General features: G+C 47.7%; 1 protein-coding gene across 8 annotated transcripts in view; it reads left to right on the top strand.

Moving 5' to 3' along the window:
- Nucleotides 1-21,111, top strand: part of GRIP2 (glutamate receptor interacting protein 2) — a 255,299-nt gene that overhangs the window by 105,732 nt on the left and 128,456 nt on the right. The window contains exons 2-3 of one of the 8 annotated variants that reach the window (XM_080606882.1): nucleotides 17,031-17,104; nucleotides 17,259-17,824. The exons of 6 other annotated variants lie outside the window; for them this stretch is intronic. In XM_080606882.1, coding sequence (XP_080463008.1) covers nucleotides 17,674-17,824 — 151 coding nt within the window. In that variant the 5' untranslated portion in view covers nucleotides 17,031-17,104; nucleotides 17,259-17,673. The remainder of the gene's footprint in view (nucleotides 1-17,030; nucleotides 17,105-17,258; nucleotides 17,825-21,111) is intronic. One more of the 8 variants, XM_080606884.1, reaches the window with a different exon arrangement.

Raw genomic sequence — 21,111 nt, forward strand, 5'->3', positions numbered from 1 at the left:
ATTTGAAAAGATACTGTTCTGAGAAACGCAGGTACTGGGGGTGATTCAGCCTCATCCATGCAGCAGTGAAGGGCTTTATTCCTGCCCTGATCCTGCTAAGTTGCTGGTTTCCCTTTGAAATCTGAAGTAATATAGCGGAAAAGTAAAATATGGCTTGAATGTCTATTGGCATAAGCAGTGTACCAAGAAGATCTAGGTACGTGTGAGTGGGAATAAGCAGAGGGGTGGCTCTATCTGGAGTACTTGGTAGCAAATATGTGGCTAAGATTGGGGTGAAGATGCTGTAAGGAAATTCTGAGAACACTTTAATTTATTTTTTTTAATGGCTGTTAAAGGGAGCAGGAATTCTCAGTGATCTGTAGCTCCAAACATTTTGCCATTCTAATATTATTTGCTTAGATCCCCATAGCAGCTGTCATTACAGATGTACTGGGTTTGTTTGATTGTATTTTGTTTGGATCCAACTAATGATATCTGTTTCAATTTGTTGGCTTTGTTGCACTTATTCTTAGTGATTAAGGAGTTCAATATGCTTCCATTTAGCTAATGACCAGAAATTTTGCATTATAAGGTTTCAGTCCCCAGATTCCATCATCTGATATGGTTTTTATGCAGCAGAGTCAGCTGATTTGTGTCAGCCTAAATTTTAAAGAAACGTAATAACTATTTGATGGTAATAGTGAAACAGTTGTACTGCATTAAACGCGGTTGCTTTACTTTACAATTTCGACATTGCAGACTTTTACTTGACTCTGACTCCTGTTTCCTAACCAGTCCTGTTTAAGGCCAGTTCAGAATATCCCACCTCCACCTGCACGTGTTTTGTGAGGGTAATGGGACAAAATCTACAAAAAAAGAAGTGGTCTGTGGTAAACTTTTAGAATTCCTTTTCAGAGGATGTTGTAAATGCCGGATGTTCAGTGTTCAAAGGAAGAAAAAGGAGCAGTCAAGGGAGGATGGCTCTTGTGTAACTTAGCATCCCATGGACAGAGAGAAAATGCCATGACTTTGGCTTTGAGAAGATGGGGGATGCTTGGTGCTGCTTGGGAAGAGCAAAGTTTGGTGAAGGGAAGAGGTGGGGTTTAACTCACTGGCTGGTCTCCTCTCTCAGTACTTCTGTGGCCTTTCAAAACTTCTGTCCTGAAACTCTCTGCGAAGCAAGAGGAAGTTATCTTGAGAGCCAGGAGAGGTGTTTTGCCTGGACCCCTCTGGACAAGGCGCTCACTGGTGATGAAGGTGGCCATTTCCACTTGTCACCTCAGTGGATCTCCGGGAAATCGAAGCCGTTGCCTTTCCTTCGCTGGCAATTGGCGATCTGCGTGTTGAGCTACATTCCTGCCCAAAGCCAAGGTAGGTCTTGTTGCATGCTGTTTATGTAATACTTGTTAGAGCTGCTGGGAGAGAGTTCTCCAGCACAGTTTTCCTTCTAATATTCATTTCTGCATAAAAAGTGTTCTTGAGGATTCCCTCGAGGACTAATTTGAAGTTCAATTTTGATTGAATTGGTTGGGTGTATGTAAATAGAGCCACACATTTAACAGAAACCCAGATGAAAGACTCTTTCAGGAGGGCTCGGGGCAGACGTTGTCAGTTAGCCTGCAGCAAGCACCTCAGAGCAAATCCTGCACTTCTTCCTTTCATCATGGCTCATTCCTTTCTCCTTCACATCGTAGTCACTGGTGAATACTGTTGTTGTGAGATGCATCTTTGTTTTGGGCACTTGTACCTTGGATCTAGCTTGGGTGCACGGCTGGTCCCTTTTATGTAGTCGTGGGCCACAGAAGAAAATGCTTTAGTGCCAGTCCCGTGTGTTCGTGGATAACTGGAGTCATAAATATGGATGGCAGAAATCTGTCAGCATGAGCAGGGAAGGAGGCGAAGATGAAGGCACACTGCTTTAATTAGCTGTCTCCTTGTGCTGGGGGACACGCACCCTGCGTGTCGGCTGCCCGGGAAGGGGGTTGCAAGCTGTAGGATGCCTCATTGCCCCCAGGCAGTGCCCAGGCAGCAGAAGCAGCAAAAGGAGCCATGGGCATAGCTGAGGTGGGGAAGGGCTGCACAGTCCTGCTTCTCCGTGACACAAATCAGGAGCACAGGGACTGCCAGACAGTTTCCACCTGGGCTCAGGGCTCTGCTCTGGACGTGTCTCCCGCAGAACCGCTGGGGAAGGTGACTTCCAAGGGCTCAGCGCTGTTCCTCATGCCGAGAGCCTTAATTGCAATCTTTTGTTTAACTGCTAGCTATTCTTCATCCGAGTACCTTAGGAGGTCATGACACGGCTGTATTGCTGCTTTTGCACCTAAAACGCTTGTTGTCTTTCTGGTTCCCAGAAGCACAACCACCCCCTGTAACAGAAGGACCCTTTTGAGCCTTGTATGCAGAATAACCTCAGCAGGGCCACAGAGCACCCACCGGTGCTCTCACTTGTAGCCGTGCTATTTAGCCAGTTCAGCTGTGTTTGTGCTGCTTGTCTGGTACCGACGTGTGACACGTGGGGCTATGCAGCTGGACACTCTGCATTGCTTTTTAAAGTAAACTGAGTAAATTGCTGTCTGACTCCTCTCTCCTACCCCCAGTCCCCCCCTCCTCGCCAAGCTTGGGCTCTGCGAGTTATTTAGCTAAAGGCTAAAATCACACGATGCTGTACATATTAAGTGGAAACAAGGCAGACACCTGAGCAGATGCCAAATGTCAGATTTGATGGGAAATGCTTAATTACTTCTTTCCAACCTGTTTTTTTTTCCCCTTCCTTCCTTCCTTTTATTTATTTATTATTATTTTTTAGTTCCTCCCTTGCCATGTAAGATGCCCTCTCTCTTTCAAGCCTCAGCTCAGCTCTCCAGCCTAGGGCTTCTTGTTCCCTGCAAGAAGTTGGGAAATCCTGGTATGAGGGAGCTTGGAAGAAAAGGATCGTTTCAACATAGTCTTTGTAGCTTATTTTTATTTCCAGTTTCATGGTCAGCTTTCCTCAATGGGATCATTTTTGTGTTTTACAGTTTTCTTTCTGCTTTCTGTCCCTCGGCTCTTCTTTCCAATGGATTTTTGCACCATATCACTTGTATTTTTACCACTGAGTATATTCAGTGAGAGTGAATTGCAGAGTGCACAGTGGTGATGTGATAAAACTTGGGAGGAGAGCTGCTCAGGAGTGTTTCTCTGATCCTGGGTGAAATTCCTGGTCAAAATAAGATGGAGGGGGAGGCTGAAAAGCTGAGAACTTGTCATAAGAGCTGTGTATTATGCGTGTGAAATCCAGGTTCGGTTCACTGTACTGAACTGGCCAGGGCACAGGTAAGTGCACGGTCCATGAGACTGTTCTGGGAGTACGTCTGTTTTCTCCCCTACTGTTTTTTGCTGCTGGTCTAATCATGAATTCAGGAGGGTTTCATCTTTAGGTGGGACAACATATGGTTATGAAGTGGTCCCACTTTCCTCCTCACATGGCACAGCATTCCGGACAGAAGTGAGGATTTGAACATACGGTCTGGATTTGGATATCTGGTCGCAGGCTGGAGCGGTTTCCAGGAGCTGGATTTTAGCTATTGGAAAGCTTTGTGCTCAGAGAGCCTGAGGGCCACGTTGCCAACAGAAACTTTGCATATCCCAGATGACAGGAAGCAGGGGAAGGAGAGCTACAAAATTCAAGAGGCCTTTTGGAAACAGAAGTGGTCCTGGGGGTGCTGAAAACAGCTTGTGCAGTCCTGTTCCCTAAGAGTGCAGAGCACTGCAGCGCATGGCCAAGGAGCCTGGTGATGGTACACAAGTGTGATGAATGAGCTGCGTTTTTTCATATTTGAAATTCCTTCTGTGATAAATGAATCTCCTGTGCTTGAATATCACCGATTTCCGGATCTGCCTGCGTGCCTTCCCTAATATTTTCATTTGCATTTGTCTCCCCCATCCCACAGGGCCAGCTCGGCAGCAGTCAAGCTTTTCGTTGGATCTTCCAGCATGTGGGGAGCCGTGACTTGCAAAGGGGAAGGGATAGCAGTGTGTGTGCATTTGTAGCACTAATTCCACAGATGTGGGAAGCTAGATAGCATGATGGACATCTGCAGGACCTCACAGATACTCCTTCATTGTATGGCAGGGCACGAGCAGCCTGTAGCATGTTATTACTTGGCATTATAAAAAAGTGAGCCATAAAACGGAGAAGAGAATGAAACAAACTTGTTTTTGCTCTCTTTTTAGTGGGTAGTTCTCTTTAGTGTCCCCGCTGCTCAGCATCCTCAAGATACTGGCCTGCACCTGAGCAGCCTTTGCCATCTTTGAGCAGGCGCTGCCCGTGTGGGTGTTCGCACTCGCACCGGGGCTCGGATGTCCTCTCCCACCGGGCTCTGGTGTTTGGAGCAGCTTCGGTCCCACCCAGAAACAAACCCAGAGCAATTCACTTTGATGTGTAAAGTCTGAATTAATGAAGTGATTGAATTAATGTTTTGTGCCTCTTGAGGAAGGGAGGAAGGGGAGCATGCTGGCCTATATTTCATCGGAGGAAAAAATGTAGTGAGTTGCACACGCCGAGCCGAGGTTTCTTAGAGCGTGTGGTCTCTGCGCCGCCTGGTCTCTGAACCTGCTCCATTCCCTGGGCAGCAGCTTTTTGCTGATTTATAAGCTGCTGACCAGAACAAGAACGCTTTTCCTCCCAGGGCTGCAAGGGCAAGGTTAAACACTCCCATTTATTTCTTTCTTTGCCAGTTGGAGCAGGATACTGGAGTGAAGCCTCTCCTCTGGCCATTTGTTGCTGTGTGCAGCAGGACCCTGGTGCAGGAGAGCAGAGGGGGATTGTGGAGATAAATTCCTTAATATTTGTGAAGCACTCCGATGCTGCAGTGATTAATCCTGTACAAAAGACATACCTATGAAGAGGAACAAGGGACTTTGTACTCAGAGCAGGCTTTGATTGGGGTGCGTTGAGTCGGGCGCTGAGACCCGTGGCAGTGTGGTTTCAGCAGCACGTGGAAGGGCTGCCTGTTTGGTTATCATCGTTAAACCACTGAAGGGAAGGGAGAAGTGACCCTGAGTTAAAAATAGTATGTATCATATAATTAAAATCTACACCTTCATTTTTATGCACTCAGGGTGAATTAATGTACTACAAACACTCTTCAATGCACACTTTATAACGCTATCATCGTGCAGTTTATAGCTTTAATATTCTTGCACTCGGTTCTTTTTTTTCTACTTTTTTTTTTTTTTTTTTATTGTGCAATCTGTCTGGAGCGGCCAGGGACGGGGTGCAGGCAGTGACAGTATTTCCACACGGTTTTCTGAGCACAGAGAAGTGGTTGCTGGCAGCCGCCGAGCTGCTCGGGGCCATCGTGTCTGCCTACGGATCAAATTCCCCGGGTCCTGGCACTGTGGTGCCTGGCTAAATTCTGATGTGAGCCCACTCCACACAAGACATGTTTTTCCAGTGCGTTGAGCATATCAGTTGTTCAGCTGAATCTCATCTGGACTCTCTTCACTTCATTGGAGAGGGCAGAATACTTCACTGTCCCAATTAATCATTAATTAGGGGCACGAGGTCTTAACACAATACGCTTGGTATGCTGCAGCATCTTGCAGGATTAGCCCCCCAAATCGTTTGCTTTAACATCAGCAAATGGCTAATGTAGGGGGGAATTGGAAGGTTTTATGTGTGTTCTGAGAAACAGGGTCTTCTTTTGTCTTCCCCATACAAAACAGCTTTCAGAGAGAGAACACCTTTCTGCAATAGCATTGATTATTTTTCAGTGGTGCTTTCTTAACGCTGTGGACAAAATGCATTGCTCCTGTTCAGCGTTGTGGCAGTTGTTTTTTTTTAATTATTATTCTTTGCACAAGATGCTCTTGGAAGATTGATGCTTAATCAAAGGTAAAGGAGCAGGGCAAACCTGAGAGGAACAAAGCAGTATGTCTTTGTCCATTTGCAAAATTTCCTAGATTCTGCCTGGTCCTTTGCATTAGCTTTATTTATTTGGGTGGAAACCCATTGAGATTACAGCCTCGTCTTCTTGCATGGCTTGTCCCAGTCTCTTGCTTTTGAAAAACAGTACCGTAGTCTCAAAATCATCTCAGGGGTGACACTGGCTGTTCTCTTTGGCTACTTGCAATCTGTTATGCTGCTACAGGAAGCTGTAAATGGTTTGTTTGTTTGCTTTTTTCTGCACAGCTTGCGTAAATCTGTCCTCCCCTGCTCAGGGTGTGACTTATGTCTCGTCAGAGGGTTGGCAAAAATCACCCTGAAGGGGATGGGGAGTACCAATTTCCTGGTCAAACAGCTAGTAAGTCATTTATTTATAAGGGCAGGGAGAAACACTCTGGGAAATCACAGCTCTTTTCCTCTTAACAGCCTTCCCTGCTGCTTGTGGCATGGCAGTGGTGCTGGTCGTATTGCTCCGCTCCAGCACCGGACGGCCGATCACTTTCCTGCAAAGACCTGGGATAGCAAAAGGAAGAGCGGAGGCTGCGTTGCCACCCGTGTACAGGCCCTTCCCTCCGGATCCACCATGAAAATGGGCAAAACTTTGGCATCAGTGCTGGCGCTGGTGCTTTCCCCTTGCATAAAATAAGCCTTCTCCTGGTGTGCTTAGATGGTGGTCCTAAAAAGGTGGAATATTTCCCAATAATCCATGGCATTGGCAAATCTGCACACAAATAATATTTTCTATTTTCCGTGTGCAGCCCTGGTCAGTCCCAATGCCTGCAAGGGGGGACTTTGCCACACTGGGAGTTTCAAGGGAGATGCTTGCCCTAGCTACAAATTCCAGCTGGGTTTTGCAGTGAGAAAGCCTTTGAAAGAGTGAGTGGGAGCTGCGTCGGCAGCAGGAGGCTGGGCTGGCCGAGCTGATGTCAGTCTGGATTTAAGCGTGTTGAAGGGAATGAGGTTAGTCTAGATTGACACCGGTATAAAAGGAGGGCAGAATTAGGCTTACAGTATCTAAGAAATGTCTTAGGTCTTGATTCATCAAAGTATTTAAGCATGGCTGAATTCTTCCTAAAGCCCATATGTTAGCATTTCGCTGACAGGGGATGTTTATTTTTATGCAGAAATATCCGAAAGGACTAAAAGGAACACTTCTGAAATGGCTGCCTTCCGACTAGGAGCACCACTGTCTCTAGATGCAGGGGCAAATACAAGAAAACACCTTTTAGGCTGATAATTTCTTGTGTGTTAAATAGTACAGTTAGCTGCAGAAAGCAGCATCTGATGAAAATATCATGTCAGTCATGATGACAATGTTGCTAGTACAGGGCTGTAATTATTATTTTGATAGTGAAAGAACAAAGTATTATTTCATTTTGAGCCACGAAAGCTCTGGAGTGGTCATCACGTAGGGATTTTTTTTATTATTCTCAATAACCTATTTCCATATGATATTATAATCATGACATAATCACACTCTTGAGCTAGCACAAGCACTTGTCTGCTCTTTGTGCATCAAAATACCCCAGGGATGTAATTATCTCATGGCTACTACAATCTCTGACAAGTCTTATTGCTTAAATATTGCAAGCCCCAAACACTGATATGTACAGAAAACATTAAATATTCATTTGCTGATACACGTATTTATAAAAATCCCATTTCTCCATTGAGCGAGCGGTAGTTTTCAGGTCACCCAATTCAATAGCTGTGAAGATATTTGAGGACTCAGGGGTTCTTGCTCATTTGAAGTTCTGTAGTTTTCATTTTCTTGGGCAAATTAAATGCGGCAACTGCTTTGCTAGGAAGCCAGCAACTCACTGCAGTGAAAGCAATGCGTTTCTTCCACTGCCTGTCCTGCTGGCAGTCCCTGCACGCTGTGTGTGCAACTGCCCTGGCCTAATTCGCATGTGTCCGCCTGAGTACGTGGTGCCTCAGCTCCTCCTGCCTTCTGCAAATCTTCCCGTGTTTTCCACAGGCTTAATAAATCCGTCACTGCCCCACCTTGAAGTGCTTTGTTTAGGATAAAACGACGTGCTCCTCCTCCCTGCTCGTTTTTTTGCCAAAGCAACCCCTTGCGCTGACCTCCTGGTGGCCACCTGAGTGGCCTCAGGTTCAGAAAGGGGAATGATCGGTGCTAGCTGCAAACAGTGGAAGATGCCTCGGCTGTAAAAAAAGGGGAAACGGTTTGTTCCAGGCCTGTATCAGCACAGGATCTCCCGACTCATATCTCAGAGTGGATGTCCATTATAGCTATGTACAGGACCTGCTGGCGCGGAGTTGTCGGTGCTGTATATGGATTCACGCTGTGCGTGTGCCCTGGGCTCACTCTGCAGCCTGTATCCGGGTTGCTCTGGCTGCTGGAAGTGCCAGGTTTGCTGCTTTCAAGCTGCTGAAGATGAGGAAGGAGCTGGGGATCTCTTGATGAGTTTTGCTCTCGAGTATCCCCAGAAGAGCAGTGTGTTGGTGTCACCTCTGATACCAATGCATGACCTAGGAAAATCAGCACGTGAGCTCTCGCCGGCAATTATATGGCAGTGCAGAAATGGCCAATGCAGCTGCAAGAGGAATGTGTGCCCCGGCAGGCTCCCCTGCTTCAGTGCCCCACTGAAGTGATGGATAAACCCGGAGGCATCTCAGCACCAAATTAATCTTCCCTTGGTAATTGCCTGAACAATTGCTTGTGGTGTGTTGGATGTCACGCTGAGCCGTTGTGCTGCTGCTCGTGCTTCTCCGAATGGCCCCACAGCGAGGGCTGCTTGCACTTGGGTGTGCCACGTCCTAGTGAGGCACCTGAGCCAGATCAACTTTTTTTTTTTAAATGTGAAAAAGTACAATGAATCCCAGGTGGTCAGCCCAACCAGCTTGATGTCTTGTCTCTTGCAGTGACTAATAACCCATGCTTTACAGCAAAAATAAATTGCCTGCCGAGGTACTGACTCATACGGGCTGTTACGTGAGGGGGTGAGGTTCTCTCTCTTTCTCCAAGTAGCCAAACTGCCTCTAGCCTGCAGCTTTGTCCCCTCTACGAGTGCAGGAGGATCCTTCAGGCTGAGGAGAGCCCTGCACTGTCTGTACTGGAAGAAATGGCAAAGCCCTGGTTTTGCAGACACGCCGTGGCTGCAGGTCGGGGCAGTCCCCCTGCAGTGACTGGGAACTGTGTGGGTTCACAGTACCAGCCCGTGGTGATGCTTTATTTATTTATAAAGTTTATTGCTTTATTTCAGCCCTTTTGCAATGCCCAGCTGTCATCCTGCTCTTGTTACTTCCCCCTGCCCCCAAAAGGTCAAAATGCCTTTCGGTTTCTTGTGTGCATCTGTCTGTTCAGAACTGTATCATCCTTGCTCAGGTACGTAGCTATGAAGCTGTTGTTGGGAGGAGAGTATCGCTTCAACATCAGCCCCTTCGGATTTCCACTGCATGTGCTTGAAGGGAAGTTAAATAAACAACTCCTTTTAGTTCGTCTCAAACTCTTCACCCCTAAGAAAACGTGAAGCCAAGTGGAAACAGGGAAGGACTGCATAGCAAGGAGTTTGTCCATGAAATGCATTTGTTTTTAATTGCCTCATTAAGTCAAGTTTTGATGGATTATATGACCTTACCCAATGCAGTCTGACATAATGGGAAGCTGTCAGAAGTTCTGGAACAGCAGAGCGATATTCACTTGACTGGGGTTTTTGCTGGTGTATAGCTGTGTCGATCACTCGCGGTGGTTATATGCATTAAGATCGCTTTGGCATGAGAAAAGGCAAGGCCATTAATGCTTTTTGTCACAATTACTTGACAGGCTTGTTGTTCCACCAGGAATTAATGCCTTGCTGGTAGCACAGGCGTGTTGTGCCGTGGTGTGATGGGGTGTGTGTGGGCCTCGGGGATTTCTGCCAGTGCCTTCCAGGGCTCTGTCCATCAGATGTTAGCCGGGGTCACAGCTGATACCAGCACAGCCATTCCCTGCAACCCACAGGTTAATTTTCAGCTGAGGATAACGGAGATATTTTTAATTATTTGATGAGCATTTAGTAAACATGGTTTGAATAGCCCCCTCCACAGCCTGTCACAGTGCAGCTCTGTTGCGGAGAGGGGTATAGCAAATGGAGGTGTCGTGTCCAAGGAAAAATGAGCGTGCTTGGCAGCTGGGGCTGGTTTTGCCACACCTGCCACAAGGGAACAGGAGCCCTGCCTCATTTCCTGGCTTGTGTTGGCAGCCTGTGCAATGGAGAGATACAAGAACATCCTCCTCTTTCCATGGTAGAAGAATGTTGTAGGTCTGAAACTGTTTAAATAAGTCTTTTGGCTGCCCAAAAGCTCAAAATATCTTGGATATTTTTCTTCAGAACAGAAAGAAAGAAAAAAGCACCTTCAATTAAGTCATTATGCTGCATTTGTTTTCCAAAGCATACAAAAAAGAAAATAACAATTTAAAATACAGTTCCTCTTGTCTCTTCCATTTCTTCCTTAGACTCTCCCAGTTGTTAAATTAACTTCTGGGTTCAGCTCAAATTTAAGATTTCTTTGTCCCTGTTCACTTATCCCTTTCTTCTCCCCATCCTTTTGCAGAACAATTTATAATGAATGAAGTTTTTCGCAACAGTATTTCCATGCATAGGTCTGACTCACCCTGCACATCTTTCCTTAAATAAGATGATGCTGGTGTTTTTTACATCGTGAGTGGTTCTACTTAATTACCAAGAGCTGGACCATTGACTCGGATGAAGCTCCGCTATGTGTAAATGCTCTTACAAGCCTTGATTAGGATGACAGGTTTTGACAGCTGAGTCAGACAGAAACCTTGAAATATGCCATTTGGGGCTGTTTGTTGGTGATAATGAGTCTAAACTGCCACAGGCTCTATTCTTTTTTTCAAAAGTTGAAAGCTTTCTCCTTCGTCAGGACAAGTGCGTTCATCAGATTGTCTTGAAATGGATGCAGCGCTGCCTGTTCTGCGACGGTCACTGCTGCGGGTACTTGTGAAGAAAATAAGTGACATTTAGGAAGAGTTTGGAGAGAAGTTTATTTGCATTGAAGAACACTGAGACGTTGATTTCCATAATCACTTCTGAGGTTTGTGGGAACAAAATGAATTCTGAATCAGAACACATCTGAACTTAAAAATGTTCCAAAGAAGTAAAATTTCACAGAATCCATCATGAAAACACAGAAACGTGTTTCCAGGTGAGTAGATTGCTGTCTAGTCTGTCTGTGGGACTTTGGCTGAATGTGGCATTATTCATGTCAGCCTCACTCCAGCTCCTCGGCAGCAGGTGGTACAAGGTAGAAAATTCACACTGGGCTCAATTTGCTGTTCTGGGGGCTTGCAGCCTCTGTGGCTCCATGGATCCTCATGCTTCCAGGCCAGGAATGAATTTGTAAGTGTCAGACAAGGCTGAGCAGGCTCTTTAGCCCCCCAGTTAGCTTGGCCACTGTGACATGTCCTTGTGCTCGCAGCATAAGAAGTGGAGACACAATCGCACACCCTTCTGATTCAGCCTGCAGCACCCCTCGGATCCTGACTCTCTGTGCAGCCCGATCCGTGAGACAGCTGGTCCATCCCTCCTTATCTCTCTCTTCCCTGTTCGAGATTGCTCTGACTGACCCTGAAACCAGTTTGTTTCTGAGCAGCCTCTTTGCTGTGACTTCTGTGGACTCGGAAACCTTGGAGAAATGCAGCAGAGCCAGGCAGGATGGCCAGGACACAGGCAAGGCTCCGCTGGGTGCCCATAAAAACGGAGCTGCTTCTATTGACTTTTCTTAGTACCTGCAAGTGCTCTGGAACAGAATATATTTCATCAGAAAACTCCTTTAGTGCTGTTCCTTCTCTCTGTACTCATCCAATTCCTCATTCCCATTCCCCCTCTTCTCTTTGCCTCTTTTTTTATATCCACCAGGGGCTGATATTGGGCTTTCAGCCCCTTGCAAGCAGCCACAGCTGGCATGTTTTGGGAAAATAGAAGCCCAGGAGACAGCAAGGAAATGTGAACATTTCTCTGGGGGCACAGAGGAAGCCTCAATGCTTAAACCAAGTCCTGATAAACTCTAGGGAGCTTTTACTGTAATGACATTCTTTGGCAAGAACTGCCATTCGTTCAGGGCTGCCATGCACTGTTTTTCCAGTAAGAGCTCCGACTTCACCTGGGTATATCTCTGGTGATTATGGGAGTGAACCTAAATGTCTGGAGAGAATATGCTAAACTTCACCATCACTGGTGACGGGACTCGGGAATACCTACCTCTGCAAGCCTAAGGGCTCAGGCATCTGATTTATGTGGGCTATCTGCAAATTACACCCCCAAGAAGCTTAAGGGAATGAAATAATCTGTACTGACAGTGCATGGTAGGAAATGTCCTTCCTTACCCAACCTGCTGACACATGGCTTCCACGTGGAAGCAAAGGCAGGTTGACGACTGAGAGCAAGTCAAAATCACACTGAGTTTGACCTGGGGTAGGTACTGCAGAAAGAAATAGAGGAAAGAGGAGATTTGCTCCAGAAATGTTCCTTCTGCTTCTTATCTGTCCAAGATGCTGGTGAGATAACTCAGCTTCTTCAGCCAGAAGCACTGGTTGTGTTTTGCTTTGCAGTTCCATCTCTGAAAGAGTCTTTTGTTTCCCTTAGTACCAGACAAGAAGAGCGGAGCTTCCGAACAGTTGCAATAAGCCCATGGCTTCATTTCCAAGTGGTGTCTCTTGAGAACATGAAGAAGGTGGGGGTGTTCAGGAGCAGTGAGCTGGTTGAATCCCACTGGGGATGGCAGCTTCAGGGGTCAGGAGACCCCCTGATTAATGGGGAGTGACAAGCCAGCAGGGAAGCTCTGGCACGCAAGCCAAGATCCTTGGTGGAAATTAGTGGGAGAGGGGAGAGGCAGCAAGAAATTTGGGGACAGCCTTTATCTTGCAGCTCTCATCAGTGTTGAGCTCTGGCTGCAGGAATCCTTAATTCAAAGGAGCAAATGAAATTGCTTTTCTTCCCAAATAAGCTTAGCTCCTTGTATTGCAGCTCTGATCGCTGTAACCTCCGGGTGCTTTGCAGTCTCGAATGCATTTGGTCTCTCGGGAGCGTTGGTGGGGGAATGTGCTCCTCTCCCTGTTTTCTGCTGGGTGGGTGAGGCAGGAGCCCTGCTGACTGCAAGGGGTTGGCTCAGCGTCGTGTGGCATGGCCCATCCTGCCACAAATCTGCATGTGATGCTTTCAAAATTGTTAGAGCTGTATGAGCCTTTTTGGGGGGGCAATTTAAATTCTGCGACCACATTCCCTAGACATAAGCATGAGCTTAGCGTGAGTGGCTGGAAGTAGCTACCCGAATCCTTAACTGCTCTGCCAGGCCTGTGCTCTTCCACTGCTCGAAGCTTTTGATATCCCCAGCTTCCCCTTCTGTAGCTGCAGTCTGGCTGGTAAGATGCAGCACACAGGCGGCAGATCTCCAACGTGATCTGCTTTCTGTGCTGCCTTAGATTTACTGTCAAGTTTTTTATTTCGTAATAGCGCCAAAAGCCCAAACCGATTCTCTTGAAATGCAGCAGTTCCACGACACCAAGTGGCTGTTGTCTCAAAAGGTTCTCGTGGTCTTTGAAACAGCGAGAAAATATCAAAGGGAAGGGAGTTAAATGCCAGGGAGCCAGTAGAAACCTGCAGAGGGATCAGTGCCCCAGACCGGTGTTAAAACATTTGAAAACTTCATAACATGAAGCCTACTGCAGTCCCGCACGGTGTGATTAATAACTGCAGCAAGCGAGATGGCATTCTGTGCTGTCTCTAGCCTCACTGTGTCTAGCAGAAACCTGGACTTATGCAACCAGCAGAATATATGGTGGTAGAGAAGGATCAGGCAAGGGCTTACTCGGGAAGTAGTGCCTGGGGGAGGCTGCGTCCCCTTGCTTTGGAGGAGATTGCTCAGTGTTGCCCAAGGGCATGGTGTGTGTGTGTGTGGTGTCTCCCTGTGCTCCAGCAGCCTCACGTGTTGCGTGTGCTTGTTGGGAACAGAGCTACAGCAGTCGGTGATACCCAGGTTGACCTCTTGGGCAGGGGAACTTGCCTCCCAGCATCACCTCCGGAGGACGATGCCTACAGGTTTGCCTGAGGGCTGCCTGTAAAACACAGGCTAGGAGCTTTGGGCACACTTACGGCTGGCAGCTGTGACTCGGGGGGCCTGGCAGAGGCGAATGGGGATATCTTTCTATATCTTTCTGCATCCTTCAATCCTTAGGGTCGTCCTGCTGAAAGCCTACTGCCCGCTTGGGTTTGTGGCAGACAGTCAACGTGCCTATGGTTGATAAAAATGCAGGATGATAGCGCTGTCTGCTTTCCTGTTTGATATCACCTAGGATGCTCCAATGCTGAGAAACACCTAATGATGCTGCTGGCTGGGGAGCAGCCTCTTCCATGGCATATAGGATGGCTTTGCTGCCCGGGTAGGATTAACCAGGAGCCTGGAGAGAGAAGGATTGCCCAGGCTGAAGCAGAGCACGAGGCTGTTCTCGCTTCTTGCTGGGCGAGAGGCAGCCGCTGCGTGCTGCTGACTCACGTAATGACCCTTGTGCTAATGCCGTTCCCTATCATTTGGCACAAAAATAAAACTGCTAAATTGAGACCAATTTGAAACTTGCGTGGCTTGCTTTGGAAAACGCTTAATGGCTGCTATACTTCAACTCTAGGGCTGTGATTGGGAAAGGAGGGAAAAGTAAATAGTTTGGATTAACTTATCGAAATTAAACTGTTAGTATTGAACTTTCCTAAATCCCACCCACATCTTGGCTCAAATCAAACAGCTTCAGCTCGTTTGTGAGAAGCAGAGGGTGAAGCGAAGTGGGAATAGGACATGAAAGAGCGCCGTATTACCTGAATGCAAACCGAAGTGTTTCCATCCTGACAGTACTGAGTGGCTTTGAAGGATTTTCACCCCTTAAATCCTTAGCATTTGGAGGCGGTGGTTTCAGCCTTCAGATGAAAAGGGAGCAACTTGCTGCCCTGACTGTAGAATAAAATTTGAAAGCAGTGGGAGTGCAATCTACAGGATTAGCTATCGGGCTGGCCATAAAGCAGAAATGTTTCCATAACAGGTTATTAAGAGATCTTGTGATTACTCTGTCATGAAATCAGGGCCTACAGGACCCAGGTGGTCTGTGGTGGCTTGTCACCTTCTACAGTGTCCAGCCAGACCCTGTGCTGATAATGTGGACCAACCTTGCTACTGCAGAGAGCAGCAGCTCTGTAGGTGTTCGTACAGTAAGGTAGACAGTGACATTGTGTCTAAGACAATTTTCCTTCTCCGTTTGTCCTGCACAATGCTGCAGCAGGGAGGAAAATGTGGACTGGCCTGAGTGCAAGCAGCTTCTACAGTCATGGGGCATGTGCAAGCTGTGGCTTTGAGGTCTTCTTGGTCCCCAAGAGCTCATCCCGGCAAAATCCTTAAGTTGCTCAATGCCATCTTGCTTTCCTGTATTGCAGCAGCTCTCTGAATTATTAATTACAGCATCAGAAGGAAATCACCCCCAGATGACCCTCTCTAGCACTGCTTACTCTATGGAGAGTTCAGGCTTCTGTACAGCCCCCGATCCAGGTTTTATAGAAGTGGTAATGGTGGCTCAGTACAGACAACAACTTGAATTGGTTATGTCAGCTCTAACTAATGACATTGAAGACCAATAAAGTGACTCTTAGATTGGTTTGGCATTATTAGTCTCATTATTAATTATGTAGACATGACAGCGGCATTAGTGCTAGTATTAACCATCAAAATAAAATGGAATTGTACTCATAAATCTCACTGATGAGGAATACGTGAAAGATTGCAGCCATCCGCCAAAGGGAAGGAAAGGAAATAGAGTGAGGCTGAGGCGGGACTGAGATGGAGGGGGGAGGTCTGGGGGCGGCAGCGCTGGGCTGTTGTGCCGCCCCTCCTGCTGTGCCCAAGGTTGTGCAGGGGAGCCTGAGCAAAGGGGAGCAGCACCGGGGGTAAACTCTGCCCCTGCCCTGTGTGGATAAGGATGGGTTCCCCCATGGGTGTGGGAACCCATGGGTGCCCCCTCAGGGCACGAATGTTAGCAGGAATCACAGAGCATTACCCTTGCCCTGCTGTCGGTGTGATGTCCTCGCTTGCCTTCATGGCTCGGCTGCCAGACTGATATCTCACCTGGGAAGCATCGCAAAGGGTCTGTCCCTTGTGCGAGGCTGGGATGAGGGCCTGCCCATCTCCCAGGGCGCTTGTGAAAGTCTTACTGCTTGTGGAGAGCACGGGGATCGCAGGTGGCAGACACCAGTGCTTACCAGGAGCGGGCCTGGGGTGCCGCCGGTGACTGGGGGTGAAGGGAAGCGGCATGGCTGCCCAGCCCCACCGGGGCGGTCCGAGCGCCTTGCTTGGCAGGCAGGGAGAATTCTGCCCTGCTGGGACATGGGGGAGCGGCCCGATTTCCTAGGGTGCTGCATTTTGCACAGCGCTGCTTGTCTGGGGCCGTGTCTCATTAAAATCCGTGCCCTAATGAGCTGACAAGATGGCATCCACCAAAGCTCGCTGTTGGGGCCTGCCCCGCGGCAGCTCTGTCATGGCCGTGTGTGCGTGCAGGAGGTGAGGCCCAAAGGGGCTGGCGGTGCCTGGCAGGGGGTCACACTGCCCCACACTGCCCTTCCGTGGGGGTGGTGGGCACGGGCTGCATCTTAATCTGTGGCGGGAGTGATAGCTCTTTTTATAATGCCTTAAATGAAGTGCGTGATAATTTAATTTGTACATCCATTACTAGCCTACTGCAGGGTTTGTTCTCAGTTGTATCGCTGTAAATGGAGCTTTGGGCACATTAACGGGCTCCCGGGCCTGCTGCCTGGCGGAGCCACGTCCATCCACACGTGGCTGTTGGCTCTCTGTTCCCCTAACCCCACTGCCCCCCCCGGGGGGGCTCCTCCTGAGCTGACGGTCGCTGCCCCCAGAGACCTCCTTTCCTCCCTCCTGGATGGGCACACATGTTACTGTCGATTAAAGTCTGTTTAAAAACATCAGGGGGTCATTTAAAATATTTAGAGACTGTAAACTATTTCAGAAGTTTAGAGAGACTAAACTTTCAAAGCAGAGAGAGGGCTACTTGCAGGGATGTATTCAGAGGTTGTGCAAAAATGAAGCTGCTTCACCTCTGTGTCTGCAGGAAACCGGGGAAATTACTAGCTTCTTTGCAAAGACGTCAGTGAGAAAGTGATTGCTGAAAGGTGCTGGATAAATGTGAGTAATTATTGAAGACCAGGAAGGTCAAGTTTCTTTCCTACAGAGCGTACGGATTTTTAGCATTTTCCATAGATGCAGCTACTATTTGCTGTCTGCATTAGCTATTTCTAATCTTTGAAACGAAGCCAGAATTCTTCTTTTTTTCTTTAAGAGTCACTGCTGCTTCTGAGCTGATGCTGACTCTTGCCTGAGGAGCATTTGAAATCTGCCAGAATGCATGTATTGTCAAAACCAGAAATTGAAAACCTCATGCAGGATCTGTTGCCCCTGTGAGTTATGAGCTTTCCCAATCATCAGGGAGAAGAAATGCCTGCTCTCATCCGCAAGAGCTCTGGATGGACAGAGGCAAAAGAAATCCTTCTCCCTCCTTCCCCCCTCCCGTCGCCACCCAAAACTCTCTCTTTGGGCGGAAAGAAGCTTTGACACAGAGGCACGCACACACACGAGCGCTTTTTGCCTCCCAGTGACCTGCCTGCTTTCTGGCTGTCCCTCCTTCCCGAGGAGCCGGAGCTGCTGAGACACAGGAGAGGAGGAATCCCTGCCCCTCTCTGCGGCCGCACAACCAAATGAATCAAGTGAACAAGGTCTTGAAGATAATTAAGAAGTCGTCGAGGAGGAGGAGGAGATGGAGAGAGGAGCTGAGGGTGGAGGAGGAAGGGGAAAGCCAGGAGCTCTGTGCCCCGGGTGGTTTGTGCCGCCTGCACCTCTGTACTGGTGGTAAGGAAACAGGAATGGTCCTGCTTGTCTGGAGATAACGTGCCTGTATTTGATATCCATTGCTTACATGACAGGAGAGCTTCCTACAGCCAGCCGTGGCTGTCACACTTTTCAAGGGCTTAAAAATATTGGTGGGAGAAGCGGTAAGGGCAGGGAGCTGGGACGGCTGGGTCCCCTTTGTAAACCTTTCCTTGGCTGCACCGGTGTCACTTTGTGCAGCCGCGGAGTGGAGAAAGCAGAGTCTTCTCTGGTGGGATGGTGTTCCTAAAAGTGCAGGGAGAGTACTCAGCTTGTCAAGATTTGTGTTTGATATATATCGCTTCGATGTAAACGTGGATGTTTGCTCTGTATATTTGTACGATCAAAAAGCAGTGGGGAATGGGCACATTTGGGTTGCTGTTTCTCTGAGGGACGTTTTTGTCTGCAAAAGTGTGCTACAGCCAAAGCTGGTCTGGACCCAGGTCCTGTTATATCCATCCTTATCTTCCAAGCAAACTGTGCTTTGGCTGTAATGTCACTGAAAACGATTCTGGTTTTAGCCTATCCAGACAAAAGCCAAACAAGAGGAGCCCAGAACCTGGAAAAGGGGCATTTACAGCATTCACTGGCATGGCACCAGCGTGCCTGAACTCCCTGCATGTGGCTGTGACCCAGCAGGGGAAAATGTAAAGGGCTGTGCCCTTGGTCATCAGGCTCTGCTGCCTTTGCTCTGCACTGCTGGCATCAAAGGGATACGGAGCGCTTATGAAACCACCCTTAAGACGAAGCTATGCTCACACCTAATGTAGGTCACTGTTCTTTCATTGTCACATTTGATAGTTTGTTTGCCGTAGTGGTGTTGCAGCATTTCAACATTTTACAGGCTCGCTCTTTTCCTTTCTCATCCACTGAAATTATTTGAGCTGCTTTAATGGAGCCTGTCGTGGAGTGCCTGGTGGCCCTGTTCTGCCACCATCCCGGGCAGCTGGGTGTCTTTGCTGACGGCTGGAGAAGGGCACTTGCACAGGGTTGCACCAGTCGGCTGCGCGTTATCCCAATGGGGTCAAGTCGTCTCCTCCTTTGGTCTCTCTGAGATCTCCCTGCTTTTTGCAGGGTATACAAGGACAGAATAGGATATCTGTCCTTGACTGAGTCGTTTTCGCTTGTAGAAGGATTTGATTTGATCAGATTTCATTTACTCATTTTGTTTCCAGTTGCCCAGACTTTCTCCTGTCTAACCCCATCAGGTAGTTCAAGAGTCTGAGATGTGTTTTTGCCACCATTTCTTCCAGTGAACTATTATTAGCAGTTATTTTTGCTTAAACTTCTCGTGACATTTTCCACATCATCTTTAGTTGTAATCAATCAACAGATGAGAAGGGAAATTAAAAAAATGAAAATATGTAAGTATCAGAAAACAAGAAAGCAGTGGAAATCATTAGCTAGGCCTAAATTAAGTTATTGCTTTGTTTAACCCTGTGTGTATTTTAGTTTCTCTTTTTAACAGACAGATGTCAGCTGCGAAATTTCTCACCCAGCAGCTCTCCTGCTGACGGGGAGCAGCAGCGTTGAGGTTTATGTTCAGTCCACATCCTTCTAACCAGCTGTTAAATGCTTGGGTGCTGACATGAAAGATTAGGTGTGCTTTAGTTCTTTTTTTGTTTATCAAAAGAATGTGACTGATTTTTTGAACCCACAGTTAATGGCCAACCTGCATGGGCAACACCAGTCGGGTGGCTTGGGTCCGTCTCAGTATGAGGCAGGCCTGTCCCTCCGAGCTGTGTGTCTATGCTGCTGAGCAGGGAAAGGAGAGGAATCAGTGATTCTTGACCCAAAATAGACATCTCTAACCCGAGGGATGTGTGATTCTCCAGAGAGCCTGTTCCTCTCCGTTGACTGTAAGGGAAGTAGAGGTGACTGGCTAAGGTGTCCCAGGTGGGCTGACTCCTCTCCTGAACGTCCTTTGTAGGGGTTTTGGGAAGCGAATGTCCCAGCTCTACTGCCTGCATACGATTCAGGTGGAGAGACCCACCTTCACAGTCTCTTCTCTAATGGCTCGTTAGAGCGAGGCCTTGCAAGAAGCTGAGCTGATGGCTTTGTTTTTTACCTAAATGCAAGACAGGCAGCGGGTTAATGCCTCTTCTGCCACCTAGATAACAGCGATAGAGATGGATTGCCAGAAAAAAAAATATCTGTTAAGGCAAACGGGGAGAAAAATAGTGCATTCCTGCAGTCAGGTTCTCTGCCGGCAGTTATTCCAGCCAGTTATATCTCCACAATAAAATGTAAATGAATGCAATCATTTATTTTGCAGCCTGGAGGCCCAATGGTATGGAAAGATAAGAGAGCATTTCCCATTGTTTATATGGCAGAGGTGGCTCTGCTGCGTCTGCTGCTGTCTCTCTGATACCTTGGCAGCATCTAAATGTTGCCTTTATTATTAAAAACACATAGATGGGAGTCTAATATCTTAAACAGATTAGCACGGTGTTTACAGAAGCGTCAGCCAGCCCCCGCTCCCCGCGGGCTCTCGGCACTCGTGTGCGTTCTTCAGGAGCGGCGCACAGAAAGCAGAAATGTCATCGGCTGGCCTACGAGTGCTAAGAAAGCAGCGTGCACAGAGCTGAAAGGCAAGGAGCCTGTAACTCGTGCGGTCGTCGCTGGTCGGAGGGGTGAGCAGGGGGGATGGAGGGAACAAAGGGAGCGCGGAGAACAGTGGGACATGGCAGTGGCATTGGGATAATCTCTGATCGTATTTAGGCTCGTTTAATTGGCCTGTCAGTTTTGCACATCTCATGCATTTTCATAAGGATTCCTCTTTGCCTCTCATTTTATCTCCTTGTAGCTCCTTGGATTTCCCCACGGGCAGGCTCTCGGGGTTTCTTTGTTTTGTTCCGCCCATTTCAAAGCGAGCGCTGAGTTGCCTGGCTTTGTGGTGTCTGAGCAGAAAGGGAGCTTCAACAAAGGGGCTGTTTGGGAAGTCTCGTGTTACCCTCACCAGGGACAGAAATTTGGTAAGGGAGGGGGAACTGTTGGGGACCCAGGTGTGCATGTCATCCATCATAGCTTTGTACCAGACTAGGGCTCTGGATATAAATCCGCGTCCCAGTAAAGCATACTGCTATGGGGAATAAAAATCTGTATTGGAGCAGATTTTCTATTTATTTATTTGTGCTCTGGCCGCTCCAAAAGCTGAGGTACATTTATTCTTCTGACGTTCCACCCAGTGTCAGTTGCCTCCGAAATAGAGAGTTACTCAACTTGTAGGTTAAATAAATACACGCAAAGGGACATTGCTCAGCTTTTCA

The sequence above is a fragment of the Anser brachyrhynchus genome (assembly GCF_964034855.1).
Source record: "Anser brachyrhynchus genome assembly, chromosome: 10".
Taxonomy (NCBI): domain Eukaryota; kingdom Metazoa; phylum Chordata; class Aves; order Anseriformes; family Anatidae; genus Anser; species Anser brachyrhynchus.